Here is a 24,294-nt window from a genome sequence, read left to right on the forward strand (position 1 = left end):
AAGATGGGTAAGTAAATTTATCACAATAAATTTGCAAGAACCTGTTTCAATTAACCTTTTTGGGAGAAGAGTTTCTTTTTTTTTCTTTTTCCTTAAAAAAAAAATGGTATAAACAGTGACACCAGATGCTGACAATGATGTGGGGGAACTAGATAACTCATAGGTTGCTGGGAATGTACAATGGAACAACCACTCTGTAATACAGTTTGGCAGTTTTTTCAAAAACTAAGCCTATACGTACATATGACCCAGTAGTTGTACTTCTATGCATTTATCCAGAGAAATGCAGATTATGTGCACATAAAAACCTGTACATGATTGTTTAAAGCAATAGCCAAAAACAACTGAAAACAACCAAGATATCCTATAGTAGGCAGATGGTTAAACAAGGTGTGATATACCCATAGCATTATGCCTGAGAGAGAGAGGTATTGCTATATGATGCTATGCATTAATAGATCTCAAAGGCATTGTGCTGAGTGAAGAAAAAAAGAAAGCCATTCTGAAAAGGTTACATACTTTCATATAACATTTTTGAAATGACAAAGGCATTGATATGGAGCACAAATTGTGCTTGCCAGGTTAGGGATAGTAACAGGCTGGTGACTATAAAGGAGCTGCATGACGGAGATATTCATGTTAATGAAATATTGTATATTCTGATTGTGGTGGTCATTACAGAAATGTACACATGTGATAAAAAGAAAAAAATATATATACACATTGTACCATTGTGAACTGGATGGTTTTGGCATTTAACTTCTGTTACATAAAATGTAACCACTGGGGGAAGCTGGGTAAGAGTACACAGCACCTCTCTGATCTATCTTTGAAACTTCATGTGATTCCGTAACTATTTCAAAAAAACAAAAATGGGTGCAAGCCAAACGTCTGAGACCTCAGGTAGAATCTTCTACATTCTCTACAACAAAACACCACTTTCACATTTTAACGGCCCCAACAGTAACCATAGTTCTTATTTTTTTAGGGGACTTGGAATACAAAGATGAAACAATCACACAGAAAATTACAAACTTTGTCTTTATCCCAGAGATTGGTATCCCTTTCCCATCCACCTTCATCCCATCTCATGGCCTTTAAGTCTCGAGTTTACAATCCTCCTCTCAGTGACCTACACTCTAATCCAAAATCACCCTCCCCACTGTGAGTTAATGAGATTTTCAATATGGAGAGATTTTTGAGCAGAAAAGCCGTCCAAATTCTGCTCTTAGCCATCTCCTGCCCATGCTGCACCACACAGACACCCCTCTCATGACACCCCAGGTTCTACACCTCAGAACCTCACTTCATAAAATAAACATCCTAGGAACACAACTAACATTTGCAAAGTACTTTGGTTTACAAAGGACTGGTACACAAGGGATCTCATGATGCTTGTTAGACTGTAGAATGCATAAAGCAGGAATCTCTTCTCATCCCCATTTTTTTATTTTTATCATTTAGTATATTTTTACTGATTTCAGAGAGGAAGGGAGAGGAAGAGAGAGATAGAAACATCAATGATGAAAGAGTATCATTGATCTCATTGATCGGCTGCCTCCTGCACGCCTCCTACTGGGGGTCGAGCCTGCAACCTGAGCATGTGCCCTTGACAGGAATCGAACCTGGGACCTTCCAGTCCATAGTCCAATGGTCTATCCACTGAGCAAAACCAGCTAGGGCTTCACCCTCATTTTAGAGATGAGGTAACTTGGACCCAGTGAAGTAACTCCTCAATTTCAATAGAGACCAATAGTTACGTCGCAGAATAGGGTATGTAATCAAATCTCCTGATTCTTAATCCTAAGCAATGTCAAAATATTCCATCAGAATAAACATCCCATTTCCAATCTGGTAATAGACATTTCATATCAGGAAATTCTAGAAAAATAAAAGGCAAATAGTTGGTTCAACTGAATGATCTTATCCCATCTAAAGCAGAGGTTCTCAAAGGCTTGTCTAATCCTGAGAGCAGTAATATGACTAGTGGTTCTAAATAGAGCTTTCAAAATAGAAAGTCAGTATGCACCTGTATGTGGTTAAAGTAATCAGCTGGCATGGCAAGGACTAGAAAGAAAGCAGATTGTTTACTTCAGCTAGCTTTACTGCTTTATGCAACTCACCAGCCCAAGTCTGTGAAGAAAGGGCACAATCATGGTGCTATAACCAAGGCTGAATTCAAATTAATTCTATTGGATCCCTAGCCCTCCCACATCTTGGCTAAGAAAAAGAACACCATAGCAAGGCTGAGCAGAGGAAAGCTCAAGAAAACATCATTGTAACCTCATTTTTAATCTCTCAATTCTCCTTCTAATCTATTCTTTCCAGCTGGAGCATGGCTGGGACTTTTCAGTCCTTGACCAAAGTTCAGGCAATAAGAAATAAAGGTACATAATTGGAAAGATCATGGAAAATTAATCACATGAAAGACAGTACTTTTGAGAGCAGCAAACAAAAAATGCATATTAAATGATGCTAGGACCCCTCACCCCAACAGAATAGTTTTCAGGCCAAAAGTTTGAGAACCTGACAATAAACAAACAACAAACAGCAAAGGAGTTTTATTATGAAAAGTAGAAGAACAAGTAAAACTCATGATCTTAAAGCTGCTGAACATTACGTAATCATTTATTAGTCATAACCTACTTTTTGATTCAAAGGAGTTCCTCTCCCCATTGTGCCCCATTTCTAATAGGATCAGGTTACTGCAGGACAAATAAAAGGAAAGATTATAAAATTCTTACCAACACGATATTTTAGTTCTATGGTGGTTTCGCCTTCTCTAGTTAATTCTGTCACTTCGCAAGTGTAGTTTCCTGGGACAGCATCACTCTTGGCCATCTTCAAAGAGGCAATGCCACTTAGTAGTGCTTCTGGAACGATGAATGCACTCGAAAAGTTACTGTTGGGGCTGGATTCATTTTTATCTCCATCATAGAAGAAAATGTATTTATCTCTGAATTTCCACTTTACAAACATTTCTTTAAGGCTTTGTGCCCCCACATTATTAACGAGGCATGGAATTACAACAGTTTTATTGCAAGTGGTGTATTCTGCAAATTTGGTTATATTAAATATTAGCTGAGCTGAACCTGGAAAAGAAAAAGAAAAGAGTTTCATATCATTATAGAATTCTATAGCATAAGATCTTAGGTATGTTACAAATCCTTAAGATAAAAAAGCAATGCTTCAATTGTCCCCTTAAGTATGCAGTGCAGCTACAGAGAGAAGGCAGGCCCGGTGAAGAAGAGAAACCAGTTATTTTAATATTAACGTGCACAGATGGTAGACACCATTGTAACTTTTCCTTGTTCATTCTCAGTAATACACAGCATACATTACCAAGAGTATTGGTAATAAATTCAGCAACCTGTGTTGGAACATGCAGGTGTATATTTGGCTTCAGAAGCTTTGAAGTAATCATTGTTACTCACTGATGTAGGTAGAAAAATACTGTCCTTACCATGGGAAAATTTTGAACAGAAAATCAAACCAAATATTATATTTAGTCTCAACTTCTATATACTGCCTCCAAACATAACTTTCAAAACCCATACGAAGTTCATCTCTATCTTTAGGTTGCATTTCCAAGCAAGGTGGTGAGCTATACTGGACTTTAATATAAAAAGTAAATCAGATGAACCACATCACATCTTTCCTCTAAGATGGGAAATCTTAGAATGCTAAGGAACAAACATATTCTCTGGCTATATCGCATTGCAAAATACTGACAGCAATGGACATTTGGTATGCAAATACTATAAAGAGATATATACAATTGAAAGGGACTTTCTCACTCCCACAATTCATTGAAACTAGAGAACAACAATTTCCAAATGCATATTACAGGTATTCCTTCCTCCTAAAAACCATAAACCACTCAAAATAAAGCTAAGAAACAAGTTGAAGACAATAGATACTGCTAATAAATACAATATATTCTATTAAACACTTATCAATAGGATAAACTACCAGTTGTCATACAAAATAGGGATTGGGAAGGAAAATGCAATCACTCATCTTTCATCTAATATGTTTAAGATTGTGGAGAAATTATAGTTCTTCCCATATTTTTTAGCCATTTATCAACTATTTTATCTAGGTAGTTAGTTGGACTTTCCCAAAAAACAAAACAAAACAAAAAAACACCACAAAGCACTAACAAATATAAATATCAGCTTTAATAGTTCATCCTTATAGTTCTTCCTTGTAAATAAATTGGGAATAAAACTCAGGGGCTTAAGATGTTATTATTCTAGAACCATAGTATTCGATAAATGCCCACTGAGTTGAATGCTAGGATGCATAGTGAAATATGAACTGAACAAGGTTCAGAAAGCCTGAGTACAAATTCTACCTGTCACTTATCGGTATGTGACCTTAAGCGATTCACATAACTTTTCTAGGCCTTGGTTTACTCCCTGCAAGTAAGAGGATCAGAAATGAACACCGGACTGCTTCACAGAATTGTGGCGAGTATCAAAGGAGCATATACATGGACAAGTGCCCTCTCAACAATGCTGTGCTGTACATATGCAGGTAATACTCTAAAAACTGGGCAAAACAGCATTCTTATGCAATGATCTAGACCCAACATGTCAAACTCATGGCCCACAATGAATATTTTTGAAGCCCAGCCAATATAACAGTATATAAGAAATGTTTTAATAAAAATTCCATAACTTAGTTTTTACAATATTGTTTTATACATAATCCTATATAATAAAGATGTAATATACAAATGGTCGTTACACCATGAAGTGTAACAACTGACTGCGTAAAGACCGGATCACGGATCAGCAGGAGCTACTGCTGGGGCAATGAGCTACAAGCCGGCAGCGGAGAGCTAAGGAGGGGGAAGGGCAGCAAGCTAGGAGGGGGGGAGTGTGGGGAGAGGGGGGAGGGGGAAGCTACAGGAGGGCAAGGCAGTGGGCAGAAATCTACTGGAGGGGGGCAGCGAGCTACTGGCAAGCTACTGGTGCATGGATTCGTGTGCAGGGCTACTAGTTCTTAATAACGAACTGCAATGTTCGCTAATGACTGGTTACTATAATGGTGTTGCATTCATTTCCCTTAAGCGCCTTATGCGCAGGTGCACCATTTCTTTCCACTAATACTAGCAGTGAATATTTTAGCAGCCAGTTGCCACATCATTAGTCTAGTACTGACTTGTTTGGTGTGCAGAACAGGAAATATTTCACTTTCAAAGAACAAGAAAAATAGGTTTATTTGCAGTACGCTTATTAATTTGTTCGGTTATTCAATATCTGGTTAAGTTAATGATCAAGAAAAAATATTAATTTTTATTAAAATGCTCTATTATTTTGTCAACAATTACTCATTTATTTCAGCCCTTTGTATTCAGCATGTCTCTATCGAAATAAGTAAACCTAAATTTCTATGAAAATTGCAGCTTTTGTTATTTTGCAGCCCACATAAACTTAAACCTTGTTTATTTGGCCCATGTTAGCTTTTGAGTTTAACTTGCTTGATCTAGACCTTCTCTGACTGGGAGGTACAAATTGTTATGTTTCTGGCAATTTGCAGTCTGAACCAAGCTTGTGGTTCACCAGCTCACTTCTGCCCAGTTCTCTACACTTCTAGCCATCCCTGTATTAGGAAGCCCCAGGCAAAACCTGGACTTCCAATTGCTTTTTTCAAAACCTTGGGGTTCTGAATTATTTCCCCTGAGATAGAAGCTTTGGTGGGGAGGCTATAGTGCACAACAAGGAGAGAAGAAACTGGTTGTGATGTTGGAATTAGAAAAGAAGGAAAGTGTCAGAAAATATGGTGCACAATTTTGAAATGGACAAAAGGATTAGATAGTGTCCTTTCAGTGGGGATCTGGGCATTGTCTGAGAGATCCCTTGGGAATATCTGAATCTATAAGGACTGTGCCTTTCACTGTGTTTGACGGAGCTATTTTACAATTTTATAAGTTGTAGAAAACTGAGAGTAATGCAAATGATTCATGTCCATAGAGAGAGAAATAAGCGTTGTTGCATAATTAATATCCACCTGATAAAAGAGAGGATTTTAAGGGTTTTTTTAAATTTGTTTTCTTTTTTAATTTGCATACTTTATTTTTTTTAAATCTTTATTGTTGAAAGTATTACATAAGGCCCCCTTTCTCCACCATTGACCCATTCTAGCCAACTCCCGCCCAAGCCTTCACCACCCTGTTATCTGTGTCCAGAGGTTATGGATATATGCATAGGAGTACCTTGGTTGATCTGGAAGAGAGGATTTTTTAAAATTACATTTTATTGTCCTAAGGATGTTGACCAATTGTATATATTCACTAATTCATTACAGCTTTCCTGGTTGCCTATACATGTATCTTTTCTTCCAACTTTACTTAAAAGCCAAGATGGTTTTACCATCCTGCTAATTTGCTTATTAATGCGTGAATTAAATCTTTGACACATGGTCGTTTTATATTTGTTTGAGTCAAGATATTACTTTCTAAAAATTATCCTTCAATAAAAGATACAAGTAAACGCATTTAGAATGCTCTCTGTAAGTAAAAAGTTGTTGGCAAACACTCGACAATTTTATAACTTATGCTTAGAGAATGGATTTCCAACAGAATACAGGAAGTACTAATTGCATTGCATTATTTGTTGTAATATGCAAGATCTTATAGCTGAAGGCATTTAAATACTAGTAGAATTAGTGCTGGTAATAAAATTAAACTAAAATTGACCTGGATAAACCATAATTTGAATAACCCTTGCACTATCTATATATATAAAAGGCTAATATGCAAAGTGTCCCATTGTGAGTTCCACCAGGAGACTGGGAGTTCGATTGCTTGCTACAATGTGTGCTGACAACCAGGGGACTGTGTGGAACAAAGAAAGGCCTTGGCCGGGAGCTGGAAGGCCCCAATCGGCCCTGATGGCTGGCCCTGATGGTAGGGACCCTACCCGTGCATGAATTTCGTGCAGCAGGCCTCTAGTAATTAATAAATAAGGGTAGTCCAAAAATGTCACTCTACCAACTGTTAACCACAACTACATCTTCTATAAATACTTATTTAAACACTAAAAGTAATAAAAGTATCTGATTTGGGTTTTCTCTCTTTTGCCTACTGCCTTCTGATGGAAAAGCAAAGTGAAGAAAAGATTTGAAACAGAAAAAATAAAGAAACACAAATAACTAACATGAGTAAGAAAATTCTGAATAATTAAGATATGCCGATAGCAGTCTGAATCAGATAGAAAGGTATTAATATAACCATCGGTGATGTCAGGGTTTACAATAAATCAAAAATGAAATGGAAAATTATTTTATGTTGAGTGGCAAAAATACTGAACTCTACAATCTCTGTGAATACCAATCACCAACCTAACCAACTCCTTTTGCAGTCCTGAAGACGGCCAACACGTGGTTGCAGAGAAGGTTCAATATATGGCTCAGAATTTTAAAAAATGAAGCAAACATTTATTGAGAATTACTTGATATGAAACATTGTGATAGGATGTGTGAATACAATGATGGGGGGGTGGGGAGAGTATGAATTATCTTTTCAAAGCTTCCAATTCTCACTTGGGGGAATGATATGCACTTTTTATAACACAGGATTATGTAAGTGTGATCCTTCCTGTATGAGCAAAGTGCGCTGGAAGGGCAGTACAGGGCAGGAATCAGTCTTACAGGTTTCTAAGAAAATGTGTGTTGCTATCAGGGAAACACCAGAAAAGTGTCATAGTCCCTGCCCATTTGGGTGGTCTTCAATCTTTTTAAACAAGTTTCTCTCCTTTGGATCAGCTCTTAATTCACTCTCCTACAAGAGCTTATTCCATACTCTCCAAAGCAGCCCTCTCTTCTTATTTATTTCTTAACTAGAGGCCCGGTGCACGAAATTCATGCATGGGTACGGTCCCTAGGCCTGGCCAACAATCAAAGCACAAGTGTCTGGCATGGAAGGGCAGGTCCCAGCTGACCTCCAGGCCCTGGGCAACACCTGGGCCCCCAGGTTCCTGCACATCCCCTTCTGCCTGAATCATGGCTCCCAAGTCCCCACAGGGAGATGCAGTGAGTGCGGCCAGATGCTGCTGGCCTGGGTTCATTGTGGACCCCTAGGCCACCTAGCGGCACTGCATGGTAGCCAGGTGGGCAGCGCACTCTCTCCCAGCTGGCCTTGCAGACTGGCTCCTGCACGAACCCACAAAGAGCCTGACTGGCTCCTGCAGTCCTGGCAGCTGTGGCCTAGCTCACCCAGAAGAGGCTGCATGGGTGCAGGGAGAGAGCCTTACGGGCGCCCAGCACCTCAGCTCGGGGGCTTCACTGGCACACAAACCCTGACATCCTAGGGGAGGTTAGCAGAGGGAATGAGAGTGAGTTCAGGGAACACCCAGCATTCTCACCGCACCTCCATCCCTGTCACCCCTGCCCCTAGGTAGCTGGCGAGAGGTCTCAGCACTTCGCAGACACCCACCATGTTTCATGCTGCCCCCTGGTGGTAGCTCACATCATAGTGAGCAGTCAAACTTCCAATCTCCTGGACAAACTCCAGGTCAAACTCCCAGTCGAGGGGACAATTTGGATATTAGGCTTTTATTATATAGGATTCAAGTTGAGTCCATTAGCAATGCCAGATGAGAAGCCAGAAGCTTCAAATACTCTCCACCTATAAATTTACCTGTAAATCCAACAATCCACATTTCTCTCCCACATATCCCCACTGTTCATCTTTAGAAATGAACCTCTTTACTTGAAACCTAATTTCCATTTTGCCTCCCCACCCATGAATATCTTCAAGGACTTTCCTAGTTGATTATCAGCCTCCCACATGCCCCTATTCCACTTACATAGGTTTTGGTTTTGTTTGTTTTAAACATTTAAAAACATACTCAAATATTCACCAACTTTAGATAATCCCTCATATTTGTCTCTCTCTTCCCAATCATCTATATATATCCTATCTAATAAAGAGGGGATATGCTAATTGACCCTCACACTATCACAAAGATGGCAGCACCCACAGCCACAAGATGGCAGTGCCCAGTCCCCTCAGCCCTGCCGTGCCTGCCTCTGGAGTCTCCCAGTTCCCTCAGCCCCCCAGCCGCCCAGGGCCAGCCCGAGGCACAGGCAAGCCTCGGAGGGCGGCTTCCCAACCGCCCAAGGCCGCCTGAGGCTCAGATAACCAGGGCCGGCCAAGGCTTGTGCTGTCGGCAGTGGCAGTAGCAGAGGTGTGATGGGGCATCACTTTCCCCAGATCACCGGGTTGCCTCCCACCCCTAAGGGTTCCCGGATTGTGAGAGGGGGCAGGCCGGGCTGAGGGACCCCCCCTCCAGTGCATGAATTTTCATGCATCGGGCCTCTAGTATATATATATATATATATATATATATATATATATATATATATATATATATATATAAAAAGAGCCAGGGTCTGTAACGTCCAAAACAACAGAAGGGACTACCGAAGGCCAGGCTGCACACGCAGCAGGCTGGGGTGAGCAGGTACTGGCCAGCAGGCTGAATTGCTGACCTCTCTCTCTCTCCAGGCCTCGCCAGCAGCCGATCCTCTCTCTCTCCCCGAGAGGTCAACAGTTCAGCCCGCTCGCTCGCCAGCAGCCTGGGGCAGCTGCTGATCAGCCCTGCCTCTCTGATCAGGCCCAGAGATAGGCCCAGAGATGCTGACTGGCATAGAAACTGACCAATCAAAAGCAAATCTGGGTGAACTACAAGGAGCCAATGGCATCCTAGGAGGTGGAGCTTTTGACGCTGACTGGCATAGAAACCGGCCAATCAGAATCAAATGGGGGTGAAGTGCGAGGAGCCAATGGCTGCCTAGGAGGTGGGGCTTTTGATGCTGACTGGCATAGAAACCAAGCAATCAGAACTTAATCTGGGTGAACTGCGAAGACAGAACCTAAGGTGGGCGCTGAGGACGGGTTTTAAAGGCAACAGTGGTTTGGTGTAAGATATAAGAAAGTAGTTCAATTTTTTAATGACCAGTTTGGCAGTATAGTGCATATAGGTGGCTATCAGTCCAGATACAGGGATTATGTATTTTTGTCTGCCAAGAGCATTTCCTCCTCCTGAAAAAGGCTCTCCCCCCCTCCATTTAAGTAATCCTATCCTATATAATCTATCTATACTAATAAAAGGGTAATATGCTAATTAGACCAGGTTAACCGGCCATCTTCCGGGCATCCAACTTCCTTCCAAAGCCATGGTGGTGGGGGCCGAGGTAGAGGCAGTTAGGGGTGATCAGGCTGGCAGGGGAGGGCAGTTGGGGGCAAGATCAAGCCAGCAGGGGGTTAGGGGCAATCAGGTTGGCAGGGGAGAGGGCAACTGGGAATGCAATCAGGCCAGCAGGAGAGGGCAGTTAGGGGCAATCAGTCAGGTAGAGGCAGTTAGGGGTGATCAGGCCGGCAGGGAAGATCAGTTAGGGGCGAGATCAGGCCAACAGTGGAGGGCAGTTGGGGGCAAGATCAGGCCTGCAGGGGAGGGCAGTTAGGGGCAATCAGGCAAGCAGGTAGAGGATTAGGGGCGATCAGGCAGGCAGGCAGAGGCAGTTAGGGGCTATAGGGCAGGCAGGCAGGTGAGTGGTTGGGAGCCAGTGGTCCCAGCTTGTGAAAGGGATGTCTGACTACCAGTTTAGGCCCGATCCCACAGGGGTCCCCGACTGCAGAGGGTGCAGGCTAGACTGAGGGAACCCCAGCCCCCCATGCATGAATTTCATGCACAGGGCCACTAGTCCTAAAATAATAACTTAAAAGCATTTCTTCACTTCCATTTCATTTCCTAAATCTCTGCCACCTGGCTGCCATCTCTCCACCTCAGCTTCACTACAACAGCTCTTGCCAAAGTCACCAACAATTCCTTGTGAAAAATCACATCTGTATGGTTCACTTTCTATCTCAACTTCTCTACAGTTCTTGAGCCAGTGGGCAGCTCCTTCCTTGTGCCTGTCCCTTGGCCTCTATATCTACTAATTCTGAATTTCCTTCTACTGCTTTGTTCAGCCATCCAAGCTTCCTTTCCTTATTGAAACCTATTCCGTGATTCATAATAAATATTAGTGTTCCTAAAGGCTTCATAGTCAGCACTGCCTACCCCTCCGCAGAATTTACCCATATTCATGGTTCTAACTACCTACACACTTTTATTTATCCAGGAAACACCTTTCTCCTTTAGACCTGGGAAAGCCAACTGTGTGCTGAGCATTTCTACTTGGACCTAGTACTGTTACATCAAAGTCAACATGTCAATTTTCCCTCTTCCTATCCTCTCCACAAATCCTCACCTCCCTAAGGTATTTTCTATTATCTACCAGTCAACCAGACCTGGGCCTAAGAATCATGCTGGATTCTTCCCTCTTTTTAGCCATGGGTATTTCTGGTGGACTCAGCCTATTTAATAGTTCCTAAATGCAATGCCAGTTGTATGAATGAATTAGACATTCCTCATTTCTCCCTTGAACTACTGCCATTTAAGTAGCTCCATGACTCCAGCCTCCACATTTCCCCTTCCCAGCCCCAGTGTACTTTCCACAGTTCCAGAAACAAATGTTCTAAATGCAAATGTGCACTCTCTTGCTCACTATACTTTAACAGCACCCTTCTCGCTTTTCAGACTAAATTGTAAGTGTATTAACATGGGATACAAACTAGATCCTTCAAGCCCTGTACAGCCCCACCTCCTGTCCTTCCTCTTTTCCAAACTAAGGTTCAATTTTAATGACCTTCTTGATATCCCATGAATATGCATATGTACTCTCATGTCCATGCCTTTGCACATGTTCCCCAGCCTAGAGGCCCATACCCGTCACTCTGAAAGAGTCAGAGAACACATATTTTGGAGTCAGACATTGACTGGAGACTTAGCCCCCTTCTAGAGATATAACCTTAGGCAAAGTATTTAACCTCTGCATCTCAGCTTCCTCATCTATATGGTGGGAAGCTATAGTATATACCTCCTGGAGATTTTGTTAAAATTTAATGAGATAAGGAACACAAAGTTCTTATCTCAATGTCTTTCATATTCTTAGCAAATGCTCAATAAATGGCAGCTAGAGATAACTATTTTTGGCTCTTCCTGCTAAAGCACAGTTGGGATGTTTAATCCTGTTCCCCTTCCCTACCATTACTCAACAGTATTCATCCTCTCTGTATTGCTCCCATCATTCCCTCTCAAGTGCTGTCACTACCCTTATTACTGAATCTTGTAATTAATACTTGATTTAACTGGTCTCCCCATTAGGAGAAAAGGTAGTAAAGCAAGGATAATGTATTCATTTGGTAGCCTATGGATTCAACCCAGGGTCCAGCAAGTATGACTCACTACATTCCTTATGAATGTAAAAAATTTAAAGTATGAATTCCAAGAATATCCAAAAATGGTATCAGAGAAGATTCATTCTTCTTCCATATTTGAAGAGAACCCTCTACTTCTTACTTCTATAGACTTGATTATGGAATTATGAAGCTATATATTTCAATGAGAAATCTCAATTAAATGAGTTGAAGGTGAGATGGAAGAATTCCTTAAAAATTACATGAATGTACCTAACAATGACCTTCCTAGAGGGTAATGTATAAACTGGATCTTGAAGGAAGTGTAGGAATGTTATGGAAAAGTAAGCACTATCCAGGCAGAGTAGTAACATGTATAGAGGAATGAATAAAATTAATAACTGGAAGCAAGAAATTATTCAGGTGATATCTAGAAAATGGAACTTGAAAAAATGGTTAAGAAATATGGAAATGCTTCCTTAAATATAATTCTGAGGAGTTTGGATTGGATAAAATAAGCAATAGCAGACCACTCAGATTTACCTGCATTAAAAAAAATAATAAAGCAATATGAAGGGTGAATTGAGGGGAGGGAGAGAGACAAGAATCGGAGGCCCATTAAGAGATCACTACAATAGTCCAGGTAAATGACAACAGGAGAGAAGGCCAAAAATTAAAGTAAAAAACAAAGAAGTAAAATCAACATAAGTCAGATGTGGGAAGTGTGAGGAAAGAAGAGGGAAGAATGAAAGTTGTTAACCAAAATAGCATGCATAACTAGTTAGATCATGGATTAATTATTGAGTACACAGATTTAGGAGACTTAAAGGGAATATCCTTTTAACAGGCTGGGTATTAAAATACCTGTGGTACAATGAAATGAAGATGTCCAGCAGATCCAAGGATATATGGACCCAGATTTTAAAAAGGTTGAAGCTACAAAGACTTGGGAATCACCAAGAATTTAGCTGATAACTGAAATCATGAGCATAAACAAGATTGCCCAGAGAGTCCTTGCAAAGCAACAGAGCATGTATCAGGGAATTAAATGTTGTGGAATACTAATGTTTATGGAGCAAATAGCTAAAAAGGAACTAATTAAGAAAGTGAGAAGTAGGTGAGGCAGCAAAGAACTCCTGTAGACACAAAGAAAGCGTCTTGATAGGGACAGAATAGATGTTGAGTGGGATAAGTACAAATAGCCTCTAGATTAAAAATTAGACCACTAACTTCTCTATCTGCAGCATTGCCAACAGACTAGTGGAATGAGGAGTCATATTGCATTTTGGAGATAAATGGGAGGAGAGAAAGGAGAGGCAATTATTCTTTCAATAAATTTGGCAGTCTAAAAGAGCAGAGAGAGAAGGTGATAACGAAAGGAGTATGAAGACAGGAACAGGGCAAGATTTTTTGGTTCTTCTTGTTTGTTTGTTTTAATTTTATTTACTGTTTGACTGTTTTTAATATGGGGTAAAACTTAAGCATGTCTGCAAGCTATGGTGAAAGAACCAATGGGGAAGGAAAGATCTAAAATACATGACTGAAGAATTAAATTGATGAGGTAGGTCTCCATGGTGATGGAAGTGAAAGAGCTGTAGACAGGTGATCTTTTCCTCAAAAGGGTGAACAAGTAAACTTCTGAAACTGGGTGAGAAGGGAGAAAGTGGTGAAGGTGACCTAAGATATTATCGGTAAGTTTAGAAATGGCAGGAGGGAAGTTGGGAGAGTCTACACCTTACATCAATACTATTATTTTTGCAGCAGAGTAGGCTTAATTGTCTGCTTGGAATGGATGTTCAGAATGGGGTAAGAAATCCCAGGAATCACTAAGGTAAATGAAGCAAAAAGATACCTGGTAGAAATGAATCCTTTTTGCCATAGACCTTGACCCTGGAATGAAAAACTGGAGCCTCAAACTGAATTGGGTTAGAATTAGGGTCAAAAAGGAGGATGTAGTCAGATCCCTCCTCAATAGAGAACAGACAATGACTGGGGTAAAATGGGGGTGTCCACAGTGTATTTTGTTCTGACTCAAAGTAATTGCCTCTAGATTGTAAAGTGGCCTTACAAGAACTGAAGTGGTTGAGCTAGAATTACAGGGGGAAGGGCAGCAACATGCAGAAGTAAGGCCTTATCAAGCATCTAAAATATATTAAGTACCACTGAAGGATAAAAACAACAAAATCCCTATTTCCAAGTAACTGCATTTTATGTTATTAAGAGGCATGGAGTCTGAAATGTGTCTCTATGTCCAGCACTATTTTCTCCATACAAAGTGCTTGGAGCATAGCAAGGGGGCTCATACATGGCTTGAAACAGAAAAAAAAACAAAGAAACATTTTGACAGACCTTACACTTGCCAAATTCCCTGCCTTGTCTTTTAGCCCATCAGTGTGACACGTATTGAAACATGCATAAATATTCTCAATCCCTGGGCTGACCAGATGTGGAGTCATATACAACTGCTCCATGGGTATGGAAGGAAGTAGAGGAGGGTGTGGCTTCTAATTCCTGTCTCACCTCCACATAACCACAAGAGGGGAAATCCAGGTTCTATTGATTCAGTCTAGGTCTGTCAGAATCAAATTTCCTGGGTGCTCTGTATTTTTCAGTTTAGTATTACAATGAGTTCAGCAAAATTAATTCTACTCTATTCTTCTTCTTTTATCACAGAAAATATATCTGTACAAGTGAAAGTAGCTTCATGACAGCCCAAGTGCACTGTATTAGGCACAAGATATAAAAATATAGAATTTTAAAATCTTGTATAAAAATGTATGAATGCAAACCCTAAAAGTTGGGTAAATGGCTTTATAAAAACTGTGTCACAAAAATAACATTAATGTATTAAAAGCAAGGCCTATAATAGCCATAGATGAATCAACATTAAGGAATACACACAGTTTTAATAATATGGGTGATAATTTTGGATTCAGAATATTTATCAATTTTTGGAAAAACACCTATTTTTCATCTTTAGAACCTAGCCTTTCAAATCTCCATTAACAACTCAGTGGCAAAGATAAAACATCTGCCAAAATACAGACGACAGCATGAGCAAAAGTCCTAATAGTAGACATTTCGTTTAATGCTTTAACACACTGCCTCTAAACTGCCGAGGCGGGGCCATAAATAAGGACTTTTACATAGGCAGTTACTTCCTCAAAATGGCAACTTGTGTTTTAAAGTAATATATATTTTTAGGAGAAAACAAAACATTTTCTTTAAAGCAAGCCAAATTACTATAATACTTGAGACAATAAACATGTTTTTTAATAATGTGTATCCTTGATTTTAAAAACTCTGAAAAATCATTCAACTACTGACAGTTCATATACTGTCATTATTTGAGTAAGGTTTTATTTACCAGTTTTTGAATTCCACTGAAAATGGTGATGTGCTTTTAATCAAAATATAAGTTGACATATGGGGCATGGGGGAAGGTAGGAGCATAATAATTCATTCTGCATCTTGTAAACCAATACAGGGGGTTACAGTTTGCCTGTAATTAGATGGAAGGGGTATTTTAGATAACTTCTTTTACTACAAAGGTCAACTGAAACTGTAGTGGCTACCAGTAAATGGGATTTGATTACCAGTCATTTGTAAATAAATCTGAAAGCAAAATGAAAGTCTGAGTAAACAATGAGCATAAAAGTCCATGGACTTCCTTCATTCTAGGTTCTAAATTCTGTCTCTTAAATACCCTGGTTTATAACTACTTGTGTTCTAAGGCTGTTAGCATCTCTTCACACATGCCCTTTAAAAACTAAATATTAAACACAAATAAAAATCCATTGCTTTATATTCAACACTTAACACAACTCAAATGCATAATGCCTCTATTCTGTTTATCTTTTTTAGGTTATTAGCTTAAGTACACTAAAACACCATAAATTCTGAATTCTATGACTCTATAGGGACTTGATCACATTAATATTATATGTAAATTAGTACTTAGTATATATGATCTTCACTATTACTAACAGAATTCCTACTCCCAAAAGTAACATTATAGCAGTTCTTTCTAATCTACTTGAAAACAGGACCCATGTTTGTAAAAGAATACATAATTTATAGTTTTTATTCTTCAGAATAACTTTTGATGCCTACAGTCTGAATTAGTGACATTTTACCACAAATTTATAATCTGGTTCAACATGCATTCTGATCAGAAAACAGGTTTCTGAAAGCAGTATTATTTTAGTTATTTTGATATAACAGCAATGAGCCATTAATGATAATGACAGGGAACACTACTTTATCTAATATCAACCCTTCAGATAACAGACATAGTGATTATAAACAGCTCCAAGGTGCCAGGATTTTTGGAGAATGGGGAAAGTGGTAACAGGTCTTAAGAGCATCTTGAAAATAGCCGAAGTCACAAGGCTTTATGAACGGCACAGAGAGGATAATAATCAGTTAAATGTAATTAAGTTCACATTCTAGAATTAAATATAACAATTGCATGTTTACTGTTACTCAAATTCAATTTGAATCTTAGAAAAAATTCACAAAAAGGCTTTATACATGTGAATTGTGACAGGCACAGCCCATATAGCCACACAGAAAAAAAATTACATTCTTCCCCCAGTTTTTATAAAGCACACATTTTTAAAAAATAGTTTTCAAAAGCTTGGGACCAAAACGCCTTTAACGTGGAAAAACACCAAATTCCAGTTGGCTGCAAATATGTTTTGACACTAGGGGTTACTGTCTTCTTATTTCAAGCGAAATCTATTGCTGTTAAAAGGTTCCCCCAATACAGGGGGAAACTTGAATATGCTCTTTGGACTGTATTAAAGTGGTTGGTGGGGTGGGGAGGTTGAGAGGGTTTCCAGGAAGTCTATTTTTAAGGTTTAATAAATTTAAAAAAAAAGGAGAGAGGGGAGACGAAAGATGCTTCTGATTAAATGGTGTGTTGGAAATAAAACTTAATCGTATCAAGTATGCCCCCCTTACCTCCTATGTTCATGTGGGAGGGCAAACACGAAAAATAAATAAATAAATAAGCATCTTGCAGACTTCACCAAAATGCGCACTTCATCGCAAGATGCCTGGCTCTCCCACTCTCCCCCCTTCACCCCCAGTGCATTTAAGCGCCTCGGAGGGAAGAGGGGTGCCAGAGAGGGGGACCCTAACAGCTGCCACCCACTCGCCAAGGAAGGCACCCTTTCTAGTTATTTTCCGCGCGAGGTGCGCGGTGTGGAGTCTTCCTCCGTGTGTGCGTCTGGAGGCGGAGAGCGGGGGAAGGAGATGAGCCCGCTGTCACCCGGGGAAGATGAAGAGGAGGGAGAGGAAGCAAGGAAGGAAGGAAGGGGGCGCCTGAGTCCCCGCAGGGCCTCCCACGTTCGCGCCCAGGCGTCCAGGGCCCGCGCGTCCCGCACTGGCCACCCTCTCCAGGGAGCTGCGGGGCCAGCGGGGCGCAGCGCACAGCCCGCGGGGCGCCGCGGAGGCGGGAGACGCGATCCGCAGAGCCAGGTTCGGGGCCACTCACCGCGGCTCGCTGAGCCCAGCAGCAGCAGCACCAACAGGGGCCACATCGCGCCCGCGAAGGGGCCGCCTCCGCTGCCGCCGCCCGCCTCTGGAGCAGCCACCGCGGCTACAGTCCGGACCCCGCGCCGCCGCCCGTCACGAACAGAACCCCCCGCCCAGACCGCCGGCCTCGCGCCCGCGAGTCCCAGCCGCTGCACAGCCGCTCGCAGCCGCCGGAGCCGCGCACGCGCGCTCGGCCCCGCCCCGCCCCGCCGCGGAGGCTGCTGACGCGGGTGCGCCTGATTCGTGGACTAGTCAACGTTCCCCGAGGCTCCGCCAAGACCCCCGAGCCGCTCCCGGGAGGTGGCGGAGGCTGCGCTTTGGGGGCAAGCCTCGCCGCGCCCCCTCCATCCCCGCGCCGGGGTCCGGATCCCCTCGCCAAGAGGCTGGGCATGTGTTCCTTCGCTCACTGCGTCTTCACTGTCCCCGCCTCTCTCCTCCTTCCTTTCTGCTTCTCGCACCGCCCTGGGCCCAGGGATCCTGCCCCCACTCTGCTCTCCTGCTTGAAATGTATTCAAAATGTGGCTCCAAGCCACAGTATAAAGAAGGCGTTTTTTTAAAAAAAAAAAAAAATTGAATTTATCGGGGGTAACATAGGTTCGCCAAACCGTGCAGTTTTCAAGTGCACAACTCAATAAAAATCATCTACACACTGCATCCTGTGCCCATTGGTCCAAGCAATGCCTCTTTCTGTCCCCACTGGCCCCCACCCTTTGACCATCACCACCTACCTGCCACCCCTCCTTTAGCTCTGGCTATCACCACACAGTGGTCTGTGCTATGCATATATGGTTTTTGATTAATCCCTTCACTTCTTTCAATATCTCACTGAATTACACAGGCCACATCATTCAAAATGAAGCAAAAGACCTTTTAAAACTGCCAGTAACATTTATCCTAAGTGATGAACTCTCTTGTCACAAAGTCAGTCTCTGGTGGCTACTCTAATGGGCTGCATAGCCTGTCTGCTCCTTTGGTGGTTTTTCTCTTACCTGCCGGAGAAGAAAGCAATTTCCCACCACAATACCCCACTTCTCCAAATCCTCTACCCATGGCATCTCCTCCATTGACTCCATCCTCATAGCAATAAAACCCAGGAAATAACATTTCCACTCTCAGTGCATTATATACTATGTAACTTTTCATGGTTTCCTTGTGTAAACCTCTTTCCCTCAACATTATCATTTCTTTAAAATCGGAGAGTTTTTTAAGTATTCCCTCCTCTAAGACTTCCCATTCAACAGGGCAAACAGAAGGAGTTTAATAAATGTGTTGATGTGACTGGAGGCAAACATTGTTCCAGTGAAATTTGATAGTTTTATTTTTTTAACCATTAAAAAAAGAAAGGAAAAGACAAGCTTCACTAACACCATGGTTCATAATTATGGTGGTCATGATGTGAATGGCCGCTTAGACACCCTGAGGCTACCAAACGGACTGTTGGATTCTCCTCCAACTGCTGCTTATGTGGATATGAAAGAATCACCCACCAGACTTAGAGCATTGGGGACACTGTGTACCACAGGGCAGCTGGTTGGCTCAATAAGGCTGTCAGCTGTCCCTGAGACCAAAGGACCCCCTAAAGCTGAAGAGTGACCAGGAAGGACTGTCCACAACCTTCACACTTAGAGTTGGAATGATGCTCTGTTTTATACTGGGAGCTGCTGAGGCTAAGTACCTAATGTAGTTTTGTGCAGAAAATGGAGCAATCTTGCCCTAGCGGATGTGCTCAGTGGTTAGATTGTTGGCCTGAGCACAGAAGGGTTGTGGGTTCAATCCCCGGTCAAGGGCGCCTACCTGGGTTACAGCTTCATTCCCCAATCCTGGCTCAGCCCCATAGGAGAAGGTGCCTCTCTCACATGGATATTCCTCTCTGTCTTCCTTTTCCTCCCTCTTCCCCTCCCTCCCTCCTTTCCATTCTCTCTTTGAAAAAAAAAAAATCAATGGAAAAATATCCTCTGCTGACAATTAACAAAAAAGAGAAAATTGATTTCTCTTGTCAGGTGAATAATAGGCCACCTGGGTGACCACCTCAGCTCTTGGGAATCAGCTGGGAGGTGTTTTGATGGTGGGGCAAGTGGAGGCCTATTCTAGAAGACAGAATCCAAAGGAAGCTTCCTAGGTTTGATTAGCTTCTCCCTGAGATAACTTTTTCCAGTATCTAACTACCTTGTATTTTTGTTTCCCTTTTAACATTTCCAAGCATTTTTATTTGGATTTTGAGCTCTTCTTATCTTTACATAAGGGGTTTCTTGGGTGGAAGGTGAGAGAATAATGTATATTAGAATATTTGAACAAAGGTAATTCACATTCAGTTTATTACTAAAATTAATCTTCATAACAGCCTTGGAGTGCGTATTATGATCTCCATTTTAGTGATGAGGAAACAAAGGGAAAGAGGAATAATGAGCATTTTGCCCATGATTATATGTGATAATTTCCTCTCTCTGTCTCTCTTGTTTATATCTATCTTCCTGAGCTCTTTTTCCAATTTTTTTCTTTTCACCCTAAAACATCTAATTATCTCTTCCATTGCACTTAGTTTATGCTGCTAATGAAATGCATTAATATATTTCTTTGTACACATCTGTCTACCTTTCTATCATGTTAGCTAGGAGAAAATGAAATGTTTCCAGGATATATTTGTGTTTCCAGGGTCTGTCACAGTGCTTGGTCAAGACATAAAAGCTCTGTGTGTGTTGAATGAAGCAAGAAAATCCATGTGATGTGTAGTATTACAGAAACACTTTAGCCCAGGTTTGAGTTTACATCTCCAGCCACGCACTACGGTTAACCTTGGACAAGTTACTTAACACGTCTGAGCCTCCTTTCCTCATTTGTGAAGGTATGTGATGAAAATAATAGAAATTATTCCTTAAATTGCCTTGAGAATTTACTGTTAACACTTTTATAGCTACATAGAGCAGTGCTTGTTGTACAGTAAGCACACAATCAATATTACTTCCTATTATTAGAGTCTCCTTATAGTGAAATGAGTCTCTGAGAAGGACAGGGAAAATTATTGTCTAAAGGATCACCAATTGCTGGTCTGAAACCCTGAAGAGGCACTGGGATTGGGCCAAGTGTGTACAATTTTGATTCAAGCCAGAGGCACAAGTCTGTGCACAGCGGATAGCCCTTAGTCCACGTGTTCTCCTATACACTTTGTTGGTGATTCAACGCTGAGGGACCCACATCCTTGATACCTGGCTCAGGGCCCAGTGTCCTAGGGTGTTATTTAAACTTGACCCACTCAGAAAAGCACAGTTGCCCCAGTCATCAAATAACGCAGTGTAGCAAAGCGTGTCTGTGCTCAATATGCCAGGACTGGGTTTAGGTGATTAGGCAGCTGGAAGATATTGACATGTGGTTAGAGAGATGGATTTGGCTTAGGGAAACAGAAGGAAGGCTCCAGTAGCAGGAAATGATCTTCCTGGCCTGTGCTTCCATGAGGGAAAAATATTAGAAACAGAAACCCCAAATAGTAGGAGGCAGGACTGAGGGTTTGGGGTAAGGGATATTCTACCGGAGGGATAAGGGTGCATTTCCATGGGGAAGTCCTTGTGCCCAGGCTTGATGTGCCCAAGTCAGGCATAAGCACAGCTCTTCCCACTCCCCCTGCTGCTGTAGCTGGAGGCTGCTCAGGTAGGGGGCCCACACTCACCACAGCTGGAAAGCACTAGAGAGAGCCAGCTTCTCGGTTAGTTGTAAAACCTCAGCACCTGCATTTCTGTGAGAGCACATCATCTTTGGGGTCCTGGGAAGGCCTCTCTGTACCTTGCCTAACTGTCCCCTTTGGAGACACATAACATGCATGTAGAGGGTGCTTACTATGCACCGGGACCTCATCATGCTGTAGTATTTACTGTCTGTTGCTGCCAGAAGGAATTGCTACAAATTTGGGGGCTTAAAATGATACCCATTCATTATGCGACAGTTGTGCAGGTCAAAGGGCAATGGTTTCTCTGTTTCTGGTCTCCCATGGCCAAAATCAAGGTGTTGCCTGGGCTGCGGTCCCTTCAGAAGGCTCTAGGGGCAAATCCATCTTCAGGTTCATTCAGGCGTTAGGCAGAATTCAGAGTCTGGCTGCCATCTTGGAGTGGGTCAGCATCGACAGGCTGGCTTTGGGTAACTGTGTGTAGCGCCAATGATGCATTAAAGCCTTCTCCGGTTGTCCTGCCTCCTCTTTAGCCACATTTTGATGACTGACTCTTCTTCCTCCCCGTCTACCTTAAATACTCAAGTGATTAGATTGGGTGCCTCTGGGAATCCAGGATAATCTTCCCATGTTTAGGTCTCTAACCTTAATCACATCCACAAGTGTATTTTGCTATATAAAGTAACACATTTGAAGATCCCCAGGGATTAGAGCTTGGAAATTTTGGGAGGCATTATTCTGCCTACCACACTTAGGTCCTTTTTATATTTGTCTCCCTGGATCCTTAAATGACCCATAAGGAAAGTGTTGTTATATTCAAAGCACTGTTTTTTTTTTTGTTGTTGTTGTTTTTTTAATTTTAATTAAAATTTTATTGTTCAGATTACATTTGTTCCTCTTCCCCGCCCCCCATAACTCCCCTCCTTCCAGTTCCCCGCCCCACCCTCCGCCCTCACTCCCCACCCACTGTCCTCATCCATAGGTGCACGATTTTTGTCCAGTCTCTTCCCGAATCTCCCATTCCCCTTTCCCCCCCAAGAATAGTCAGTCCATTCCCTTTCTATGTCCCTGATTCATTATAATCACCAGTTCATTCTGTACATCAGATTATTTATTCACTTGATTCTTAGATTCACTTGTTGATAGATGCATGTTTGTTGTTCACAGTTTGTATCTTTACCTTTTTCTTCTTCCTCTTCTTAAAGGATACCTTTCAGTATTTCGTGTAATACTGGTTTAGTGGTGATGAACTCCTTTAGCTTTTCCTTATCTGTGAAACTCTTTATCTGACCTTCAATTCTGAATGATAGCTTTGCTGGATAAAGTAATCTTGGTTGTAGGTTCTTGGTATTCAGCACTTTGAATATTTCTTGCCATTCCCTTCTGGCCTGCAAAGTTTCTGTTGAGAAATCAGCTGACAGTCGTATGGGTATTCCCTTGTAGGTAATTGAGTCTCTTTCTCTTGCTGCTTTTAAGATTCTCTCTTTGTCTTTTGCTCTTGGCATTTTAATTAGGATGTGTCTTGGTGTGGTCCTCTTTGGATTCCTTTTGTTTGGGGTTCTCTGCGCTTCTTGGACCTGTAAGTCCATTTCTTTCACCAGGTGGGGGAAGTTTTCTGCCATTATTTCTTCAAATAGGTTTTCAATATCTTGCTGTCTCTCATCTTCTGGCACTCCTATAATTCTGATATTAGTCCGCTTGAAGCTGTCCCAGAGGCTCCTTACACTATCTTCACACTTTCGGATTCTTTTTTCATTTTGCTTTTCCAGTTGGGTGTTTTTTGCTTCTTCGAATTTCAAATCTTTGGTTTGATTCTTGTGCTCCTCTGGTCTGCTATTGGGTATAATATTCTTTATTTCAGTCCGTGTATGCTTACTTTCTAATTTCTTTATCGTAGCATCGAGGGTCTCATTAGTTTTCGTGAGGCTCTGCTCAAGTTTATTGCAAGCCCTCAAAATTGCGATTTTTAGCTCCATATCCTCCATTTCTGTCATGTTTTTTTGTCTCCGCATCTTTTATGCTTTCTTGGTGCACCCCCTTGTGGTCTTTGTGCGCAGTCTTGTTCTAGTTAAGCTTTAATTGTTGTAGTTAATACTAGAGGGATTTGACCACCAGGCCGACTGGCTGTGGGAATCAGCTATGTGGAAAACTTCAGTCCTCTGGGGAGGTGCTAATCTAGCCTTTGCCTGAGGCAATGGGCAAATGGCTCTGCGCAGGGCTTGGGCGGGGCGGGATCAACAGGGCGGGGGGAGGGAGCAGCTATGGCTGCTCTCAGTCCGTCCCCAGGGGCTCTGCCTCTCTGTCCCAGCAACCGCTGCAAACCTCGGAGGGACCGTAGCCAGACAGTCCCGCTTCTCCCGTTTGAGACTCGCCCGGATCTGTAGCCCAGAGTCTGAGACTCCCTCCTGATTGAAAACGACAACTGCACCCTCAGCCACCAGCCTGCTTTGCGCGCGCACCACCACACCACCGTACCTTTAAATTTTCCACACTGCGCCTCCTCTGAGCCTCGTAATGCTGTTGTTTTTCCTTCTAGTTGAAGAGTCTCTCCTCAGCCAGCCTTCCTGTGGTTCTGGTTGATGTCCGTTCCGTCTTTTAGTTGTATTTTTGAAGTGGTTGTTTGCGGCCACAGTCTCTGGTGTTTACCTATGCCGCCATCTTCGATTCTCTCAAAGCACTGTTATACCCAACGTGCATATGAAGAAACTGAGATCCAGAGAGGTTCATATCTCAGGTAATAAATAGTGGAGCTGAATTACGTCTTGCTTTTGAGTTCAGGCTCCTTCCTCTGCCTGAATGAAGGAATGGCAGAAGCAAAGCAATTGTGTGGTGGTCGGTCCCTCTC

At 42.0% G+C, this 24,294-nt stretch overlaps 1 protein-coding gene across 3 annotated transcripts in view; it reads right to left on the bottom strand.

Annotated features, from left to right (window-relative positions):
• The window catches only part of LOC139003820 (leukocyte surface antigen CD47-like), a 59,191-nt gene extending 41,241 nt beyond the window's left edge, over positions 1 to 17,950 (bottom strand). For all 3 annotated transcript variants that reach the window (XM_070406144.1, XM_070406143.1, XM_070406142.1), the window contains exons 1-2: positions 17,754 to 17,950; positions 2,745 to 3,092 (exon numbers count right to left, since the gene is read on the bottom strand). In XM_070406144.1, the coding sequence (XP_070262245.1) occupies positions 2,745 to 3,092; positions 17,754 to 17,799 (394 nt within the window). In that variant the 5' untranslated portion in view covers positions 17,800 to 17,950. The remainder of the gene's footprint in view (positions 1 to 2,744; positions 3,093 to 17,753) is intronic.
• Positions 17,951 to 24,294: the final 6,344 nt, after the last annotated feature.

The sequence above is a fragment of the Myotis yumanensis genome, unplaced genomic scaffold (assembly GCF_028538775.1).
Source record: "Myotis yumanensis isolate MYYU_CA2020_CCGP unplaced genomic scaffold, mMyoYum1.0.hap1 SCAF_2, whole genome shotgun sequence".
Lineage (NCBI taxonomy): Eukaryota > Metazoa > Chordata > Mammalia > Chiroptera > Vespertilionidae > Myotis > Myotis yumanensis.